Source organism: Gobius niger, assembly GCF_951799975.1.
Source record: "Gobius niger genome assembly, chromosome: 2".
Classification (NCBI taxonomy): Eukaryota; Metazoa; Chordata; class Actinopteri; order Gobiiformes; family Gobiidae; genus Gobius; species Gobius niger.
Genome location: NC_136853.1, coordinates 23,113,556 through 23,134,424, shown reverse-complemented (window position 1 = coordinate 23,134,424; position 20,869 = coordinate 23,113,556). Strand labels below are relative to the sequence as shown.

Below are 20,869 nucleotides of genomic sequence, written 5' to 3'. Positions count from 1 at the left end.
GGGGGGTCTTTTATCTACCCCTGGTGTCTCTGGCTAGAAAACCACCCTTGCAACTTCCCTGCCTCCGGGTCACCAATATACACTGGAATCCCAAAGAAGCAGCTAACAGGCTAATGGGCAAAGCTAACTGCGGGCTAGCGCCACTTGTACAGTATTTACAGCCAAGTTTGAGTGAATAAAAAAGATCTCCATTGTGTAATTGGATGAACAATATCCCTCTGTCCCTTTGTCTTTTCTGTCAGCGTAGTATTTACTCTCACGGACAATTTAATGAGTAAAAAAACGCAACATGCTACGACACCTGCAGTGGCGTTTATGGCCTCTAGGGGCAGGAGTTACTTAGTACTGCTTTAATGTTGACTTTATTGTCCCCATTGGGAAATGTGTCCTCTGCATTTGACCTTGTGTTCGATGCTGCTCTGGAACCCCATGAGGAGCAAACCTATGCAAACACATTTCTATGGCCATATACATCAAATTGTTCATCGCCATAAATGATAGCAATACAAGGGAGATGCACATGATTTCTCCCACTCCTCAGTGTTGCGTATAACAATCACGGCGAATGTAGGTCAAGCCTGAACCAGTCTCACTTGCTCCTCGATGCCTTCGTATCCCCATCTTGAACATATGGTCTCTCACAGCCTGCCGTCTATCTAGGCCTGCTTGAGGATTTAATGAACATGTGACTCATCTTTGCCTCCACTCAAACTAGAGCGTCATTTACATTTCATGAGTGTCAAAGGAAAAACAAGAGCAATCAGCTGAGCTTTAAAATAGCTAAATAAAACTTTAATAGGTCTAGTTGCAAATGTACATAAATTGCACAGCCACATTTTGTCAACACAACTTCCTCTGTACATTATTGTTTTGTCACGGTTGCCAAAGGAAGCAGACTCCAGCAAATACTATACTCAACATACTTACAAAAGTAATTTCTACAAGATAATAGAAAACATACATTTGAGACTATTGTTTAATTTGTTGGGTCATCGTATGGTTTTCAGCAAACACTTAAGGGGGCGCCAAATGAATGTCAAATATCGAGTTGGAAATAAGTCATTTTAACACATGCACCCCCATCAGGATTCTTCAAACATCTGACATCACGTGGAGGGCTCATGTGTGAAACAGACCATAATTCACTGCAGTTGTTTTGGAGCAGAAATACTTTGATGATCCCCATAAGGAAAATTGTCCTCTACATTTGACCCATCCTTAAATGCCGCTGAGGCGAGGTCAGAATCACCTGGCTGGAGGATTAAAAATATCATTAAAATAAAAAAAATGGGTGCATTGTTCTGAAGATACACAATATAATAAAATTACACTTCTAAAATATTCACTTTTTTAATATGCATCTATAATTGGTGGAAAATATTGTTGCCAGTTTATATCTCTCAATGATATATATTTTGTACAGTCACAGCAGCATGTCTATGTGCTGTGCTGCAAACCACTTCAACTACTGAACAGAAAAGTGCATAGAGCTAGAGTAAAAGAGGATTGTGCTTGCGAATCTCACAGAAACTGAAGTCCCTCGGACCATCGAAACTTTCCTTTCAACTTGAAAACGCAAATCACAAGAATTTTATCAGGTTTTCTTCTTTTTTTTTTGTTTTGTTTTCTTTTTTGGCCTAGTAATAATCATAGAAAGTGCCGACAGACTGAACAGGGAGGACATAGAGAGGCTGACTAAATACAGTTCTACCCAGTGAGAGCAGACAACCGACTGAGCTATTTATTTACAATATCCATAATGGTAACAGCAGTTTTTAGGACAAAAACATTTACAAAAAGCTCTGGTTAACGTTACATAAAAATAGTGTCAGCATTTATTTATTTACACCATCTCAAAGCTGTCCAGCCGCTAAGATACACTCTGTTTATCTTATACATATTTACTACATTAAGTTTGCAGCAAGCCATTTTAGTTCATCATCACTGCGTTCGATCTCGCAACAACAAAAAAAAAAAAAGGTGATTATTCTCACGCTGCTATCGGATCTAAAACAATGAAAAAGCATGCAAAGCCTCACTTAGTTAAAAAAAAAAAACGAAATAAAAATATTGACGGGCTTTGTAATCTTAGCTATTGAGCGACATGAAACCTCAAGGTAAGACCATGTGTGAGTTTGTATCTTCACATTCAGAAAGGAGGAGTATACATGCGTTTCCAATGACATCACGCATAGTTCCGGCGGCCATTTTGGATACCGAAGTAGAATTATGCAACATGTAACAATATCTCTACTCAGAATGATAAAGATAACTGATTGACAGTGGCATTTTTATTTACTTGTAATCATTGCTCAAGAAGAAAACAGTAAAAACACGGCCCCAGAGACGCACGTTTATGTGATGAAACCAACAGATGTGGCACAGACGAAGCAGCTCCATCTGTCGAGCTACAGCAGGGTTTACTAAAGACCTGCTACACTCTGAAGACTAAAACATCAAAGAGGAAACAGAAAACCTGTCTCTGTGATTTTTACAGTTTGTTATGTCAAGCTGCTCAAGACGTTAGCATGCTACCGGATAGCAACTGTCATCAATCAACTGTCAATGGCTTCAACATGATAAACACATGTGTGAGGAAATACTACAGTAACAGCTCTGACCTCTGTCACATGTTGTAGCCACGGTTTGGAGTGTGGTTCAGGGCCTCCTCTTGGAGAGGTCGGAGCTGATAACCGGTAACATGCTACCATCTTAAACAGTGACTCACTGGTTTCTTCACATAAACGTGCGTCTCTGGGGCCGTGTTTTATCTTCTTGAGTAATGATTACGAGTGCGTTAAAATGCCACTGTCAATTTCTTTATTTTATATCCTGAGTACAGATATTGTTACATGTTACATGTAGTACTGCATAATTTTACTTTGGTATTCAAAAGGGCTGCCATAACAACAAAAGTCACATGACTGAAAGGCATGTATAGCATGAGTCATGAGAAACAATATGAGGAGGGCCTGCATGTAGTCAAGAGAATGTTATGTTGGATCTATATCAAAAGAACAGAACGAGCAAGAAGAATCACAGTCGGGAAGCATCTTTATACACTCACAAAGCAGAGGCTATGGGAGGAGCGGCTCACCAGTCCAGTGTATAAGTATGAGAGCGGATGGTCTTAAGCTCGGAGCCGCTGGAGCACAGAGCACCACGCTCTTAATTTATGCTTACCAACAGCGCCGAGCCCCAGGGAGTTGTTAAGATTTCTGCGAAACACACGCTGCATTCTGTTTTGTAAAGGGCTAAGCAAGAATGAAGCGACGATGGTCTTCATGAATGGATGACGTCGTCCTCTCCCCGGGGCTCCGATACACGCTTCCACACCGCAAACCTTTTGATTGGAATAGTAAAAGCATTTGCCCTACCACCTCACTTCTAAATAAAGGGAGCCATTTTATATTTGACGTTATCAAATATAGCGATATGAGTGTATATTCTATAGAAGAAAAATGCATACATCTATAATAAAAGTCTTTTATAGAGTTATCACAGAGACTTTAGTATATACTTTAGGTGTGTACAACCAAATTTTTACAAATCCACAGTATAAGTTGTGCCTTTTTTTCTCTTTTTTTTTGCAGGAGGAGATAACTCTGGGTAAAGCAAGGAGCGTTTCTTAAGGCGTTTCATGTACCAATAGCTTTTTCTTCACAAAGTGCTTTAGATCAGGATGGGGGGTGAGAGAGAAGAGTGGGCGGGGCAGAGGTACACCAAGGCCTGCCCCCAAGAAGTGACTAGGAGAGAGTTTCCGATAAGAAATATTAGATCCTATTTGGTTCCTTAATAAACAAAGAAAATAAAGCAGTAATCCTCTTAAGATAACAAAGAGATAATCCGTGTTTTCGTCGTTTGAGCTGAGTCCACTTCAGTAAAATGGAGGAGAGAGAGAGAGGAAGGGGTTGCTAGGGGCGACCAGGTCCGGCATGCATCTTTGTAGATCAATAGTGGTTCGTCCCAACAGACGGGGTCCTGTTTTGTCCCAGTGTGTGTGTGTGTGAATCCGCACATGTTTTTTGATGCACTATGCTGTATATACAAAACTCTCTCTTGAAGGCTGTCTGGTGATCTGTCAGTCGTGAAGTACCACCTCCGTTTCTCGCTTTGGCCCCTTTCAAAATCCATAATATAAAACTCCAGGAATTTGGAACCCACCAACGCTGGAGTGTCTCTAACGCATGCGACCCCACATGCATTCATATGACTAACAGTTGCTGCTGTTTCGAAACTCTCCGTTCTCCGTGATCTGCAGTTTGGTGGGGTTGGTGGGGGAGATGCCGTTCCGACTTTGCATGCTGTAGCGCTCCTTCAGCTGCGTCAGGGCGCTCATTAGCCGCGCATTGGCCGCATCGAGAGACTGGATACGCTTTTCCTATACAAACACACACACATATAAAAGAAGTTCAAGTTTGAGTCAAAAAATAGGATCACTGATTTGTGAAGTCTGGCATAAACAGAAGTAGGAAAAAAAGTCGTAGTCCACAAATCTTGCCGGTTGCAGAGAGACAGAACTTGATAGAAAATGAATAAAATATTTCTGAGTCGCCAAGCACAGGACGCACACAACAGTCGTGAAGAAAAAGCTGTGCTTGAATGTAACGTGCAAAAGCATGATGTGGAACTGACCTGTGCATCGATGATTTTTTGTTTGGAGTCTACCACTGCCTGCATGTCTGAGTGATCCTTCTTCAGCTCCTCCTCCACCGACATTAGCCTGCAGCAAAGGAAAAACGACTTTTAAAAAGCTAGCTATTGATCTGTACTCTTGCAGAGCTTGGAAATTGTAGACATTAACAGTAAAGTACATAGGAAAATGATATTGTCTATCAAGGAGCACTGATTATGTTTTTATAAAATGAAAAATAGACAAGCATCAGACTGAAACTCACAAATGACTGCTTATAGGACGCGTATAGAACACTCTCATTATTAAGCTTCACAAGCAGCACTTATATTTTTGTAATAGACTGATCCTCACTTGGATGTGAGAAGGCAAGAAAAGAGGGGCTGCTCTTGGGATTTAAAGGTTGTATCTATAGAATAATCTTATAACTAGAGCAAATTCCTCCTGGGTGTCCAAAGAGCCCCTCAGTGCACATGGCATTGGTGCCTAATGCTGCATATTCCTGACATGATCAGTGTTTATGAATAGTTGGTATGTTGTAGATTTCTGTTACCTGCTAATGATGCTTTTCATCTGGAGGTCCTTGTCATCCTGCTGTCTCCTCAGCCTCTCCTCAGACTCCTCTAGTCGACTCTGGTACTCCATCAAAACCTTCTGAGCCTGCTCGTCCTGGCCTTTGAGCCGTGCCTCATACTCCTCCAACTTCTGCACAGAAGCTCTGAGCTTCTCCTGGAGCACTGCAATCTCCTGCTGGTACTGAAACAAGACCGTGTTCAACTTTAGCACATCTGTAAATTTCCATTTGTGTTTTTAATGAAATGGCAAGAACACAATGTTTAGTAGTTTATATATATTTTAAATAGAATATGTCAAAAGCAGGAAGCTTTTGTAAGACACAATTATTGAATAAACTCCTTGAATCTCATTGAGACCTATATTTCTTAAAAATTACTTTATTTTCTGCGTAAGAAAGGGAGCAACTGCAGTGCAGATTGTCATTGAATTTGCAGCATCAATGTCAACAGTGAGATACTATTATACACCAAAACATTGTTTACTGCAGTGGACAAATCTAACAGTGAATGACATGTTTTGTTCTCTGGCCTATCCTTAAGCTCACACAATGCTTTGGATCCTTGCTGCTGGTGTATTCTTTCTCTTACTGTATTCTCTCCTGCTGAGCTAAAAGGAGGCTGTCAACATGCCACTTGATATTAAAGGGCCTTAACTTTTTCTTTGTGCTTCTATTAAAATAACAGAGTCAAAAGGGCAGCATTTCCAAATACGTTTGCACTTTCCAGCGCTTTTGTTGTTTTTGACACATGCCAAAATGCCTTCCCTTAGTCACCAAACAAGTCTTCATTGTGCATCACTGGGTGCTACAATGGTCAAGGAAAATGGAGATGGTCATTAAATTACCAATATAACAGAAAAATATAAATGAAAATGAAAATAGCCCTTTGTACTGAATCTACCGTTTATAGAAGGAATTTCAAACTGAGCTACTAACAAGGTTACACATGAAGGAGGGATCGCCAAACTGATTTAATATCAGACCAAGAATATTGTCAACTTGACAAGCACAGCACTAAGCGTCAGTGTTAGTCATGTCAAAATAAAGCTCTAAAGAGAAGGTAAGTGACATATGCATGCCACATACAATGTGTTAATACTGAGCAGTAAATGTTGTGTATCCATGACATTATAAAGCTGTGTTAGCGGTTTAGATGCTAAGCTAAAGGCCCGTAGTGTGATCGATTCATGTGGAATTGACTTTGTTCACGTCCAACTCCAAGTGTATTTGTGTTGCAAAAGCCTGTAGTCTGCAGTGTAATATAACCGAAGCTTATTAGAGACATACGAGCAAACAGCTGCATGATGTTTGCCTGCAGACGTTTAGTTAAGACTCAAGTTATTGCCTTTTTTGGTGTCCCTAACGGCTGCTGCTGCTGCTTGCTTCATGCGCTGAGTGTGCAGGTCCGTATTTGTTATGAACGATTGGAAAAAATATGGAGAATGTAGCAGTCAGTCACATCTGAGCAGAGGGTGAAAGGTTTTGGCAGAGGGAGAGGGAAGCACAGCCAAATGCAAGCACACATATAAAGCAGCATAATGACAGTTTATTTGACTTTATTACGGGTCACGACTGTAAAACAGTGCCGGGTCGTCCCAGAGCCCGTATCTGACAGTCCCAGGCATGTCTTCAGTTCTTATGAAAAGTGTTTTGTAACCCTGCCTGGGTTAAACTACGACACCATGCTCCATTCATAATCATTCAGGGTTATAGTAATTAACATAGAGCTGTTTTTGAATCAAATAGTTGCTTGGTGCTGGTGGTCATGAACTCAAACTCAGGCTAATAGTAACTATTATATTTCATTGTTATCGTCAGTATTGTTCAAATTCAGACTACCTGATACTGTATATTGCTTTAAAGCAGACATTTTCTTGTCAAATTGTATGAAGTTAAATAAACACTTTCATTACTCAAACCCTTTGATAGCAAAGACTTTGTGATTTTTATAGTCAACAGAAAGTTGCACAAAGACACCCATGAATAAACCTTCTGATAATGCTCAGTCTAGTCAACACTGTGCCCTGCTGTCATTGTCAACTTGCCGAAAACACTTTGAAGACGTGTAAGTGTTGAGAAGAGAAGGATACAAAGGAAAGCATTCTGAGGAAGAGGGACTCATGAAACATGGAGAAGGTAGAAAAGTTATGACATATATTTAATCTAAAGGCAGGTAAAGAAGGGTTTGTATTGGCATGTTACCTTGTCCACCCGAGTCAGATCCTCTCTGTTTCTCAGTAACTCGGGCTCCATCCCCTCATGGTCTAAATAGTGCACATTCATATTCAATAGCCAGGCTGCTGTACGGTCCAGAGCACTGGGGTTCACTGGGGAGGGGGCCTATAGTGGAACCAACACAACACACACGCACATGAGCAGGGCGCAGAGTGATGGGAGGGGGAAGCAGGAAGGCAATAACAGCACAACAACAGAAATAAAAAGCTTGAAATGCACCAACTAATCCAACTAAAAGAGGTGAGATTCCCCCCCCACACACACAAACACGCGCATACACACACACACACACACAGATGTGCTCGTGTCCACATAGTAAATATGCAGAGGTGTGTGAACTGGGGACATAAACAGGCTTCAGGCGGAGAACATGGCAGCCGGTGTGTGCTTTAGTGTCTGTGAATTGATAAAACAATTTTCAATAAAGGTGCCAAGAGAATGTGAGCATAAACCAAAATAAATATGTCATATAATGTATAATAGACAATAGTATGCTTAATGTTATTTTTTTAACTGAAGGTCAATATGGATGCCGGATCATTTTGCTTCTTGGATTGAAATCCGACATTTCTGGTGTCTTTCCACAACTGCAATTTCTTTCACAAAAATCTTTTATGGTGAAGCATTTTGGAAAAGCGCCACATGTATAAAGATTACTGACTTATTTTTTCTTGTGTGCAATGCTTTACATATCTTGGTAGCAGTGCGGCAAATACTGATGTTACTCCCGATATTTACCCAAGCGTGGGACCGCCACAAATATAACACTGGACTGTTGAGGCTGGACTATTGTTAATTTATACCGCATTTTCCAGACTATAAGTCGCACCAGCCAAAAAATGCATAATGAAGAAGGAAAAAAAAAACATATATAAGTCGCACCAGCCTTGGCTGCAGGTGTAACTGTACTGTTGACAAGCCTCTCCCGGCAGCACGTTGTTCAAGCTCGTTCCTCTAACTGTAGCCATCGAGCTTTGAGCCTGCGATTTTTTGTTTTCACTCCAAACATAGTTTTTATTTTTTTATTTTCAGTGGTACAGTAAATACCGTATTTTCCGGACTATAAGTCGCACTTTTTTTCATAGTTTGGCTGGGGGTGCGTCTTAAACTAGTGACTAATGTGTGATTTTGTTCCTTCTTTTAAAAAAAATCTAAATACTTTTCACATGCCGCTAGAGGGCACTGCAGGCTAATCGAGCAGCAGAAAGAAAGTTTGGAGTGAGAGAGAAGCGGAGGTTACTGTAATGAAGTAAACAAAACAAGCTAATCACGGGCTAAAAGCTAGATGGCCACAGCTAGAGGAACGAGTTCGCAGATGACAGCTTGAAAACATGGGAGAGGCTTGTCAACAGTGCATTAGCATATCGTACGCCTATTCAGCCTGTTGTTTTTTCTTCATTAGGCAATGTTTGACTAGTGCGTCTTATTCTCCGGAGTGACTTATAGTCCGGAAAATACGGTAAGTGCTTTTTGTCATTGTACAACTGTGCATGAGTAACAGATACAGGTACATAAGCCTAGATTGCCCTCTAGCAGCCGTCAGTGTGAAAATAACAAATATATATATATTGACATATAAGTCACACCTGAGTATAAATGGCAATACCAGCCAAAATATGAAAAAAGTGCGATTTAAGAGTCCGGAAAACACGGTACATTGAGACCAACCTTGCAGCTGTCACACGACATGTTTCTGTTGGCAATATCTTCATAGCAGGTCGGTATATGGATATTCAGTGATTATGTGCGGAAACCTGATTGACTTTTGCACCGTTAGCCTAATTAAGGGTCTACCTCCCTCTGTGACTATGTGATGTCTTCACAATGATCCAAGCACTTACTGCACCAGCGCTGTCATTCAGGAGCCTGCTGCCGTGTCCTTGGATACAGTCATCCTTTGTGCACTTGAGCGCTTATACTTCTCCTTAATTAGATGCTAATTTTTCCCTCAGCACCCCCTTCTTCAACCCATTAAGGATGACCAGTAAAACAGTGGCGAAGTGAAGAGCTGCCTGTATGCAAATGACTGTTATTACATGCACAGTGACTACAGTTCATTAGCGCACGATGCGTAGATTATCTTGTCAATTTCCTAACAAGCTCGCTTTGTTTCCAACTAAATGTGCTCCCAGCTAGCATAAACAAACTTTATGTTTTATTGTGAGTAAAAGCTGGTACAATGTAAAGAAATGTGGATGTGTCGAGCGATCCAAACACGAAACTTGTCACCTTGTACTTTAAATGCTCTGCCCTTTCGGATGTAAAACTGTATGTATAGGAATATGGCAGATTGAAGGATCTAAACTATTTCAGTACAACAATAATGTTCAAAGCTAAAAATGATCTTACCAACCTGTATTAAGATATTTTTAGATGGCAGAAGGAAAGTTCAAGGGGGGATATGAGTTTACTGTCACTGGACTCGTATGATTGTGTATTTGTTTATATACGTTCTAAAAATTGTGACAGTAAATATTGCGGCTCTCGGTTGTGCAGGACGGTAGAAAAAGTGCCAGCTTTTTTTGCAGCTATGAATTTTATAAATGTTGAATGGAAAGGGACTAGACAAGGTTACACTTCAGCCCACTCCTTTTAGATTTTTTTTAAATTTATTGTATTAAAAAACAAACAAAAAAATCCTAAATCCTATATAAAATGTAAATGTACACAAGGTCTTGTTTAGTTCTTAATGTTAATCATCAATCATACAAGACATACTTGTAATCTGTAACAACTAAACTTGTGTACTGCATTTTCTGTTGGGGTTTGTCCGTTTTTAAACCTGGCTAACAACCAGTTCAATTCAGTTCAAACCAATTTTAGACCTGGTTTAATATAGATTTAGTCTCATTGGTCAAGTCTTTGGCACAAAAGAGTAGAGGCTCATGAAAAAAACAACATACCTGCTTGTGCTGTGGCCTGTGCTTGGTCTCAGGACTGTCCCCTTTGGAGGAGGACGACTGCTGCCGTAACCGTGCTCCAGCGGGCCAGTCGGGCGAAGAGGTCATCATTGTCCCAGATGAGGGCCTGGGATATGGGCCACTGTTGAGGAGGTTAGGAGGAGTGCGCCCTCTAGTGATGCTCTGCGGAGGTGGCTGGTCTATCCTCCTCTGCGGGCCTGCGCTGTTCTGCCTCGGGACTGTGGGCTGGCTCTGTGTTTCATTGAGGGACATCTGCCGCCGGTTGAACTCCCCAGAGCGCCTGCTGTACTCATCCCCGCTGCTGCCACACCCCACGACCCCCTGTGTCATGAACTTGGCTCCTGGGAGGTCTTCGTTGTTGCTGTGCGAGCTAACAGAGCTGTGGCATTCTGATCCAGAATCAGTTAAGCCACGCGGGGAAACAGGTAAACAGGCAGCCATCTGGTAGACAGGGTTTTGGAAAGAGAGGGGTGCGAGGAGCTGCCCGGGACGTCCATTTGCACTGTCCGTCACAGGAGTGGTCGGGCTCTGGCCTGGCCTCCTCAGTGTGGGGCCTCCAGGAATGTTGTTCTGTGGAGCTCTGGTAGTCCAGCTTACGCCGTTGGAACCTTCAGCCAAACCATCAGAGGAACTGGGGCCTGGGCCACTTTCTAGAATGCGGGGGTCCTGGAGGTCCACCATTGAAAGGCTCTTGCTACCATTGGCCATTCCCAAGTCGGGCTCATTTGTTTCCGAGTAGCTTGAGCTTCGCGCTGGGGAGGGTTGAAACCCTGAGCTCCTTGTCACAAAGAATAGATCCTTATTTTCTGGTGTTGGCGATGGTAACCTAGTGAAGTCCACCAATCTGAAAAAGAACGGGAAAAAAAGAAAAAAAAAGATAGCATGAAACTCTTGAATGACAGCAACAGACTGAATGCCATTGTAGGCCTGTAGTTGATGCATTAGGCTTCATTTGCAGCTTAAGATCAATAGTCCAATAGAGTGTATTCCTAAACAGAGAACACAGCTGTAATTCACCTACAGTACCAAGCTCACGATGGATGGGTCAAGATCTCGTGAGATGAAAATGTCACAAAGATTTTTCGAGTGACGGTGTGGATTTTGTTTTTCCTCGAATGGATCCAATAAACTCACTGGGCTTTTGAGTTTTCCAGGCCGCAAACGTGGGCCTGAGGTTGGGGATACACAGGGCACGTTTATTTGGATACAATATAAGGCATAAGGTCTTTGGGCAGCCTGTCCACCCAGCTAAAGTCCACAAAAGTCCATAAGAGACGGGCAGAGGGAGCCTTTAAAGAACGAACAAACCACTTGCACAGTCTGTCGGCTTGTGGTTTGTATGCAGTGATCCTGCAGTGATGCAGTTTAACCCCCCAAGCTCCCAGCTACCATGTTCCACAGCTCATAGGTGTACTATGGGCCCCTTTAAGAGGTCAAGCTCAAAGGAACTTCAAACCGCAACACCCATAGATAGAAGAACGCCTGGGCAACCTCAGCTGAAGTTGTAGACGACATGGGGAACTGCATCAGGCCGTGTATTTCTGTCAACTATAGTAAAGAGGTGAGTAAACCACAGGACATGGGAAAAGAGCCGACTAAATACACTAAATACTAAATAATATGTTTGAACCGTCGCTCAGGAATCAGAAAGGTCACAAAGGAGCTTTAACGTGAGGCTACACCGTAGAGTGCTGGCACGCCACGCACTTAGAGGTCAAAATAAGGCCACACAAACATGGAATCCTCCAACTAAAATTAAGCTTTAAGTGGATTTCTCCATTGTTAGATCAATATAGTCTTATCCTATCAAAACTCCGGATTGTGACAGGGAGTGAACAGCATCAAAAACATGGTGGCGCCTCGGTGCCAAACAGCAGCCATTTCCTCAAACCGCAAACTAGACTCGGCTGTGAGCAGCGCCTGCACCTCCAAGTCTGTTGATCCGCAGCTATCAGCATAGTCTATTCCCTAATGAACAGTGGCAACCTGGGGATGAGAGAGGCAGTTCGCAACCAAGTTGTTTTTTACCAGCCAGTTGTGGAATGTCAGGAGCAAACTCGGAAATAGCAGAAAGCTGCCGCTGCTGCCGCGCAGACCATGAACCTAGGGTTTTGGCCAAAGCAAAAGAAAACGGCTTGTGGACGACAAGAGCGGTGAATTCCTGGCCCTCTAAGAGGAACCTAAAATGGCATATGGAGAGGAAAAGGGCCAAGAGTTTTCTGTCAAATGTACTATAGGTCCTCTCTAACTTACTTTGGCCAAGCAGGTTTCACTGCTGACACGTGCTGATGAAAAGAACTCTAAACAGAATAGCTTATTGTGGCTTTAAAAAACAAAGACAATTGGTTTGCTTTCATTAAACTGTGAAAATAAAATGTCACCTTTATTTATTATGGCAAATTATGTCCAAATCTTGTATCGTTCTCGTGTATCGTCTGGTCTGGTGGAATGTGTCGGCCCACCCCTCACTGTTCGCAGCTTTTCTCTACCTGTCCTTCATTTGTCTCTCATTTGTTCCATTCCCTAACCTTGTCTCTGTCTATTTTAGCCTTTTTTCTTCCTTGTGGCCATTTGCTGGACAAGAAGAAATAATTTAGAATAGAATTTGTCTTGGCTCAAGCATTGTTCAGTTTCTATAATAAAACACAAGCCACTATAATGTCTCTACAAGTAATCAACTTGTTGTAAGAGGGTTTCTAGATGGCCACATAGGGATATAACATTTTTAGTAATATTGATTTAGATCCTCGCTGCCCCGACCGTGTGTGTCTCAGGTAATCGTTCCCATATGAACATGCGTTGTGATGGGTTCCTCTGTTGTTGTTTTTGCTTGCCTGCTCCCTCTGCTCCCTTTCTCTTCCTGGTTACAAATGTCACTTTGGTGCTTTGGTGGGGAGTATGAGCACAGGTGATAAGGGAATAAGTAAGGTTTAATATAGTTCATGTAAACAAGTTATTTGTCAAAGCCTCACCTACCTGCCCTAATACGAGTCAACACTAAAAACCATGGAAGGCACTTGTATGTTTTATGTTTTTCTTTCTTCTTGGTGATTTCCTCTGAAACATCCACAGCAAATCATTTGCTTCCCAAAGTGCTGAGCATTGTGTGTTTGTGTTTGCACCATGCCCCTCCAACAGAAACCTTTGTTTCCAGGCTTGGGAATGGCACAAAGAAATCCTTGGGTTCACTGTAGTATACAGTTTAAAAGAGATGTATGTGCTTTTTTCTGTCACAATTTTATGTATGGGATTTATAGGATTTATTTACATATTGCATGCATTCCTTGAACTTCCACATGCAGAGTCATGTTTTGTTTTGTTGCTCAGATGAATAAATGAATGAAACATGGTGATCATATATTCAGCCCCCGTTGATGCTAATCAATGCTCTTCATAGAAAAAAACATGTATTCCCAGTTGCCTCTTACCCTGAGAGATCATTGTCTATGACCATCTTCTGCAGGCCTGTGGAGAGGCTGCAGCCAGCTTCGCCCGGAGGGGAGCCCATATGTTCAGTGGACTGTCCCGGGGTGATCTGCAAACTGGACGGGTTTGTCAGAGCAGTGGTCACCTCTCGTAGGATCCTGGGCAGAGGTCCTAGTTTGGAGGTGGCACTCTGTCAACACAACGTTTAGTCCATTATTTCAAAACACCAATATTGTGCTTAATTTGTGTCTTGTGCCAAAACAGTGTTTGCATATTTTAAAAAAAGCTTTTCCCCTGAAACAAGCCAAGTATTCACGTCACAGAAAAGGCATCGCAATGAATAATGAAATGAAATAAGTATAGTGAACTAATATCTGTGAATTATTAAAACAGGTTTTAAACAGATGGACACTTCCTGGCCTTTCTGACCTTTATCTCATTACTACCAGTTAGCCATCTGCTACCAGAGCTACTGTAAAAGCCCTGAAATCCATTAATACATTTCCCATTGTGAGTGGCTGTGCGCTATTTATGTAAAGGAATAATGAATTATTGAGTATTGCATAATAAACATCCTAATGTGAGAGCAAGTACATCGAATGCTTATGCTCCTTCAAACCAATTTTAAGTCCATCTTCTAGTAAGATACCAAAAGATAATAAATAATGCATGCATCCGATTGACTCGTGGAGCGGATTGCTGCAGTACCTGATCCATCTGGGACACCACTTCAGAGAGGAGGGAGTGCAGGGTGGAGAGCTCACGGCCCAGGTCGATGTAGCCCTCGAAGCCCGCTGTGTTGGAGATTGTCTCTGGGTTGGAGATTTCCAGAAGAAAGCGCTGCATGTTCGTCCACTCGTGCTCAAGGAACTGGTTCATAAACGACATGTACTCCTCCTTGTTTCCAAATCTGACAAACGAGAACGTGATCAGCTATCGGAAGGTGCATGTTGGGAAAGTTCTGACACTGAAATCACGTGCACGATCAGTTAATGACATCCGTCTTATTTAGGAGTACTTACTTGGTAAAATTAGCCAGGTTTTGTGTTACTTTAGCGATGAGGGTAAGCGTGCGCGCCGTGCGGTCGTCCGGATACTCTTGCATTAAGTTGAAGAGCGATGGAGACATGATGGCAGGACAGAGGAACCTCAGAAACAAGGACGCACTGATGAGGCGCTCGCTGATGTCCGGTCGCCCCCGATTACTACACTCCTGTCGCCAAGACGCAAACACCTCCTTCAGCTCACGTGGGAATACACTGCCAAGGGGAGGAATTTGTTGAGTGTTCTGTATTGTGAACCGTTTTACAAAGTCTTTACACCCCTACATTTTTGTGTGCGGATTAGGGTGGCTCAAAATAATGTTTTATGGGAAAAGTCAACCTCCCCAAGTGGATCCGTGTTCCTTTCGGGGTAGAGAGTCATGTGATCTTTTTTTTTTGCTCCTTGTAAAACTTCCTCTGTACAGGGCGATCCCTAAACGTACTTCAAAAAAATCGGGGAAACAATCACATGACTTTCTACCCCAAAAGGAACACACACAAAAAAAATATATATATTTTGAGCCACTCTAATTCAGATTGATATAAAACTGTTCTGCTAACTGTTAGACTTTAGTTTAAGGAGTTCAAAACTCTTGTAACTTTATTGCATGTTACTACAGTAAACAAAACATATAGAAGATGAGTCACCAGTAAGAGTTGATGATTTTGCAGAAGGCCAGCTCGCAGCACATCTTCAAGTTACTCTGGTGTTCTTGGAGGTCCCCTGACGAACATTTGGATGGGTCCACCTCACAGTTCTCATCTGACTCATACAGGGCCTTGATGAATTCACCTGTGAAAGATATAAAAAGTTATCTTTAGTAGTGAAGGGACCACTCTCCTGAAGACCTTCTACAGCCCTATGGTGGCATCAGCCCTCCTGTACAGTTTGGTCTGTTGAAGCAGCATTGAAGAGAGGGAGAGGAAGTCACCCACTAATGCCTCGCTCTCCGAACACCTCTGGATGCCACTGCTTTGTCACAGTCAAGAGATTTACGTTGCATTTTGCTGCATTCACATTTGTCATATAAAACACCGTCTGTACGTGTTTTGTGTTGGCAATGACAGTCACAAAGACAAACAAACCAAATGAATACTGACAAATTGAAAGGTAATTTAAGAGACATTCTGACAATGTGAGTGAAAGCTTGCAACCATGTGTGCACTTGGAAATTAAACTCCTGTTGTGTACTCTCCCAGACTATCAACAGGAAGCACACACGAAGAATACAGATCAGACAGTGATGGGGGAAGACTGCAGCAGAACTTTGCTCCAACCTTGTTTAACTGTCTTTGCTGGACTTGGACTTTTAGGAGCAGGTATCTAGTCACTGAAAAGGATTGATGCGCGACAATAACAGGTAAACATGTAGCACCTCTGATATTTCTTGTTACATTTTCAGGAGTGTTGGGGAGTTTTGTTCAAAGCAGATTTGATCCATGAACTTTATATTCAAGTGTTAGGCCATGTCTGGGCTCTATATTTGTGTGACTGAGAAATGGCTCAGCAAATATTTCCTTTACATTACCTGATTGATGTTGTGCGTTTGAACTCACCTAGAGCATCTTGTAGATATTTTTGCCCCACTAATTTGAGGTATTCCTCAATCGCCTTGGTGGCCAGTGTGTTTTCTCTGAAGATGAGATGCTCATTCTCCCCACAGCGGTCTACTTCTGACATCATCAGGTCTGTAAGGAAGTCCTGAAGACAAAAACATACCAGAGGATTCATGTCAAATGAAGGTGTCAGGCTGAAAATGATGAAAAAAGTGATTTTTATTTACATTTCATATCAACCGTCAATTTAATTGCTGTGAAGGGTTAATATAGCTTATTATTTGTAACAAAGGAAAGATAAACATCCTCTAATCACAGAAAAAGGCACAAAAGTTTAAAGGGAAATAACACAGAACAATAGAATATGTTGAACAGAATCTAACCAACCAACAGGGAAACACATAAGTAGTATTTATTGTCGAGAATACTGTAAATAGGAATCCTGTAAAGTCTCTCTCTACCCCTGCAGACCATAAACAAACGAATATTAATATATCTTGAGAATACTAGGTACAACGTGTGGAGAAACAGCTGGTGGAACAGAAACTGAAAATAATTTCTCAAAACTTTCTAGACTAAAATGAGTCATCTGGGGATGAATCATAGCTCGTTTCTGCCACATTTTCTGAGTGCAATTTTTTTTTTTTTTTTTTGCAAGTCCCCTGGCATCTTGTTAAACTTGGGGATCCAGCGTCACACAAGAGAGAGACAGATGAAGAGATGGAAGAGGAGAAAGGCAGAGCAGATGAGTGAAGATACAGAAGGCCACAAAACCCAGACACACAAGACTGCTATCCAGCTAATCAAAGACACACCACGGGGAGCCACTGATGTGCAGCCAAAGGAGCCTCAGTGACCCACACGTGTGCACCGTCCACATACAGAACGAATGCATGGGGTGAAAGGGAGCAAATTAAAAAAAGAGTAATTGCTACACGCACGTCAGAAGAACTGTAAAATAGGTTGCATTCATAGTGTAATAGAATCTGGTGATGGGGGCGTGGCATGTACAGCAGATGGATTTCAGTCACAGATCTTTACACCCTTCAACAGATTCTCATTCCAAACAGATCCCTGAACGTTCCTGATTGAGTGTGAAAACAAATCAATAAATAATTTAAACCTTTATTCAACACACATCGGTCAAAGTCACTCCAATAACAAAGTTTACCAAGACTAAAAACTCCTCTGTGAACTCAACATGTGCTGTGGCATTCAGCTTTCCAGTATTCCAATATTCATGCACTATGAGTTTGCATCCAATACAATTTAGTGGAAATGTTGTTTTCACTACTTTCTGCTGTTGTCCATAAACCCCAACCTAAGCTTTTCTGGAAGCAAAGAACAATTACTTTAACATTTTACATTTAGGGTCTTGTATTAAAACAGAACGAAGTAACTCATGCCCCTGGAGGTCATAAGCGCTACTGCAGGTGTTGTAGCATGTTGCTTTTTTTAATAACTGTCCGTGAGAGTAAATACTACACTGACAGAAAAGACAAAGGGAGAGAGGGATAGTGTTCATCCAATTACACAACGGAGATAATATTTTTCACTCAAACTTGGCTGTAAATACTTTTTAAGTGGCGCTAGCCCACAGTTAGCTTTGCCCGTTAGCCTGTTAGCTTCTTTTCCAGGATTCCATTTGTGAGTATGGGAAATGAAAGACCCCCCAATCATCCCATTTAACTCTTATATTACCCCCAGAGGGATTACAAAAAGAGTTTATTAAGGTAAACAAGTTACTAAGTTCTGCTTTATAATGTGTAATTTTACAGATGAATTGTTCTTGCAACAAAAGAGATACCTGATTGATATGACGTATTTTTTTTGTGACAGGCTTCCATAATTTTAGAGTTTAACCTCTTAACCCACCGCTTTAACCAAGTGCGTTTTCTCCAGTTCAGCTTTACCCAAATCTAAAACAGCCTATAGGCCAGGGGAACGCCTCATTTGAAAGCAAAGCCCTACAAAACTCATCTAAGCGGATCTTTCTCCTCGTGTTGTTGTCACTTTTCTGTTGCTGATTTGTTGCATTTTTGTCACCTTTTCATCACCTTTTTGTCACTTTTTTGTCACGTTTTTGTTGCACTTTTGTTGCATTTTAATCCTCGTTTTCATCTCATTTTTGTTGCTATTTTGACTTTTTTTTTTTTTCCAAGAAGCTTAAAGATTTGGGTAAAGCCAAACGGGAGAAAAATGTGCTCGGTTCAGGTGGGCGTTTTAGAGGTTAACAAAAAAATGTATATACATTTCCGCCCCCATATGCTTAAAAACGACCTGGAACCCCTTCAGCTGGCACGGTTGGTCATCATCAGGGCACCACAAGAAGAACGCAAACAAACATTTAAATTCATGGCACAACCTTTGCTGCGTTAAGCTTTCCCTTAACTACAGTAACGCATCAAACGAGAGAAGACGCCACGATGCGTTGCAAATCTCTCGTCTCCTGCTGGCCTCTCTTGGCCCTGTGGCTTTATCCGTGTCATTGTAATCCATGGAGCCCTCAATCCAACCCTCGACCCCCCCACCTCCGTTTCTCTGGTGCTAATAAAGAGAAGTGGAGCGCTGGCTGTATCCTTGCCACATCTCATCAGCCAAACCGTGGTTCAGAAGAGAACTCCAGCACAGATTATTGTGGGGCGAGGCTGACAGGGGTACAAAGAGGCCAAGCGGTGGAGGTGGAGTGGAAGTACGAGTCTCATTGGATCTCACAAAGTCCCGTTTGAAAAGATAACCCTGCTTGAACTCCGCTGGAGACATCGCACTTCGCATGCATCGGAAACAAGTTTGGAGTGGTGGCATTTCAATAAACCAAACGTATATTAATCTGACTTGCACGATGAATAAACATGTTGAAACTGAATCAGAGACAAATTCGAAAGTAGTCAAGCAGCAGAAAAAAAGTGTGGAGTGAGTGAGAAACTTGTGACGAACAGGCGAAAAGTGGAGGTTACTCTTAATGCAGCGAAGAAAACAAAAAATGTTAATCGTCGGCTTAAAGCTAAATGGGCACAGAGAGAAGAAGGAGTTTGCAAGAGGGCGCTTGAATAACGTGATGCCGGGAGAGGCTTGTCAATGGCACAGCTACGTCTCTATGCCCAGGTCGTTGCCAAGGCTGGTGCAACTTATACTCTGGAGCGACTTATATAGTCTGGAAAATACGGTAGTTAGAAGGCTACTTATAGTTATAGAGCATCTGAGATGGAAACATTGGCCTGGAAATTGACCCGGCCTCTTTATAAATCAATAAGTCCTGCATCTTGGTCCAAATTAAGGCTTAAGGAAAGACTGAACCGCTTCTAATTCGTTTCAGTCCATGTCTCCCCCAAGCCTCCCTCCTGTGACTGCAGGATAACATTACAGCGTTATAGCCTGCAGTGCTTTCATGTGAGGTCACACCGGGTTTGCAAGGAGAACTGAGGGCCAATAGAAATGCCCCCATAGGCAGACTGCACAGACAGTTACAGCACAAACAGGAAATGGTCTGAGCTGCCCTTTTTTACCGACAGCAATTAAGTATATGAACAAGATGGAGAAGATGGAGATTGGAGTTCACTCAACATTTGATTCTCCGTTTTTTAACCACCGCAAAGTGTTTCCTTGAGCAGCACTGAACAAGGCTCTAATAATGACAATGCCACCTCTCCCTGGCCAGCTTTCAGAAGCATAAATCCACTTTTGTTGTCACATCCAGCAGTCTGAGAAGAGCCGCCTCAACAAAATTAGAACATAATCTCCCTGTGAGCCAAGCTGCTGAAGACAGGATCAATAATGGAGCGCGCTCATGCCAGCACTCGAGATTTCCAAAGATGGACTGGACTTCTTCTGGAGGCAATTCCTATCCAGCAGCGAGCTTGTTGTCGTTGAAGTGGAGAAACTAACAGTACCTGCGGGGAGCAGATAGCAACACAGGTATGACCTCTAAACTTCAGATAAACATGAATTTCTCACTCCATATTTCAGTCTGAGTCACATTAGGCCCCAGTTTACTACTGTTATGTGCCTGTTCATGTGTGAAACTGAATAAAAGACCTACAATAGCCTACATTAGAGTGAGTTATTGAGATGGATACATTTAACCTGCATATAAGCGCGCTGCAGAAGTGTTTTAATACGAGTGGGTCTAGAAACAATCATCTATTTCTAATGAAAGAACTGACATGAGAAAGACACAGAAACAGCTCCAAATCTAAACAAAGTCGTGCTCGTGGAGACGATGCTGCAAGTGTTACGTGGTTCCTCTCATGCACATCTGCACAATAACAACAAATAAACCTATCTCTATCTGCTCTGTGTCAGCAGCACAACATGGGTGGGGCAGGATGCCCTCCCGCGCCTGTAACAAGGCTTTGGGTGCAAAATAAATGCACGGGCTGAACTTATCAAAGGTCAGCCTTGAGCGATGCACCATGGACACAGCTCAGCCACACTCAGAGCGGCTCCGAACACCGGGAAACTCCCGGGACAGTCTGCACAA

General features: G+C 42.2%; 1 protein-coding gene across 8 annotated transcripts in view; it reads right to left on the bottom strand.

Moving 5' to 3' along the window:
• Positions 1-3,458: 3,458 nt before the first annotated feature.
• Positions 3,459-20,869, bottom strand: part of dab2ipb (DAB2 interacting protein b) — a 103,235-nt gene continuing 85,824 nt past the window's right edge. For 7 of the 8 annotated variants that reach the window (XM_079581336.1, XM_079581337.1, XM_079581341.1 and 4 more), the window contains 10 exons: positions 16,390-16,534; positions 15,481-15,625; positions 14,812-15,048; positions 14,498-14,699; positions 13,792-13,979; positions 10,346-11,207; positions 7,410-7,547; positions 5,187-5,389; positions 4,636-4,723; positions 3,459-4,381 (listed from right to left, as the gene is read on the bottom strand). In XM_079581336.1, coding sequence (XP_079437462.1) covers positions 4,214-4,381; positions 4,636-4,723; positions 5,187-5,389; positions 7,410-7,547; positions 10,346-11,207; positions 13,792-13,979; positions 14,498-14,699; positions 14,812-15,048; positions 15,481-15,625; positions 16,390-16,534 — 2,376 coding nt within the window. In that variant the 3' untranslated portion in view covers positions 3,459-4,213. The remainder of the gene's footprint in view (positions 4,382-4,635; positions 4,724-5,186; positions 5,390-7,409; positions 7,548-10,345; positions 11,208-13,791; positions 13,980-14,497; positions 14,700-14,811; positions 15,049-15,480; positions 15,626-16,389; positions 16,535-20,869) is intronic. The other variant, XM_079581338.1, reaches the window with a different exon arrangement.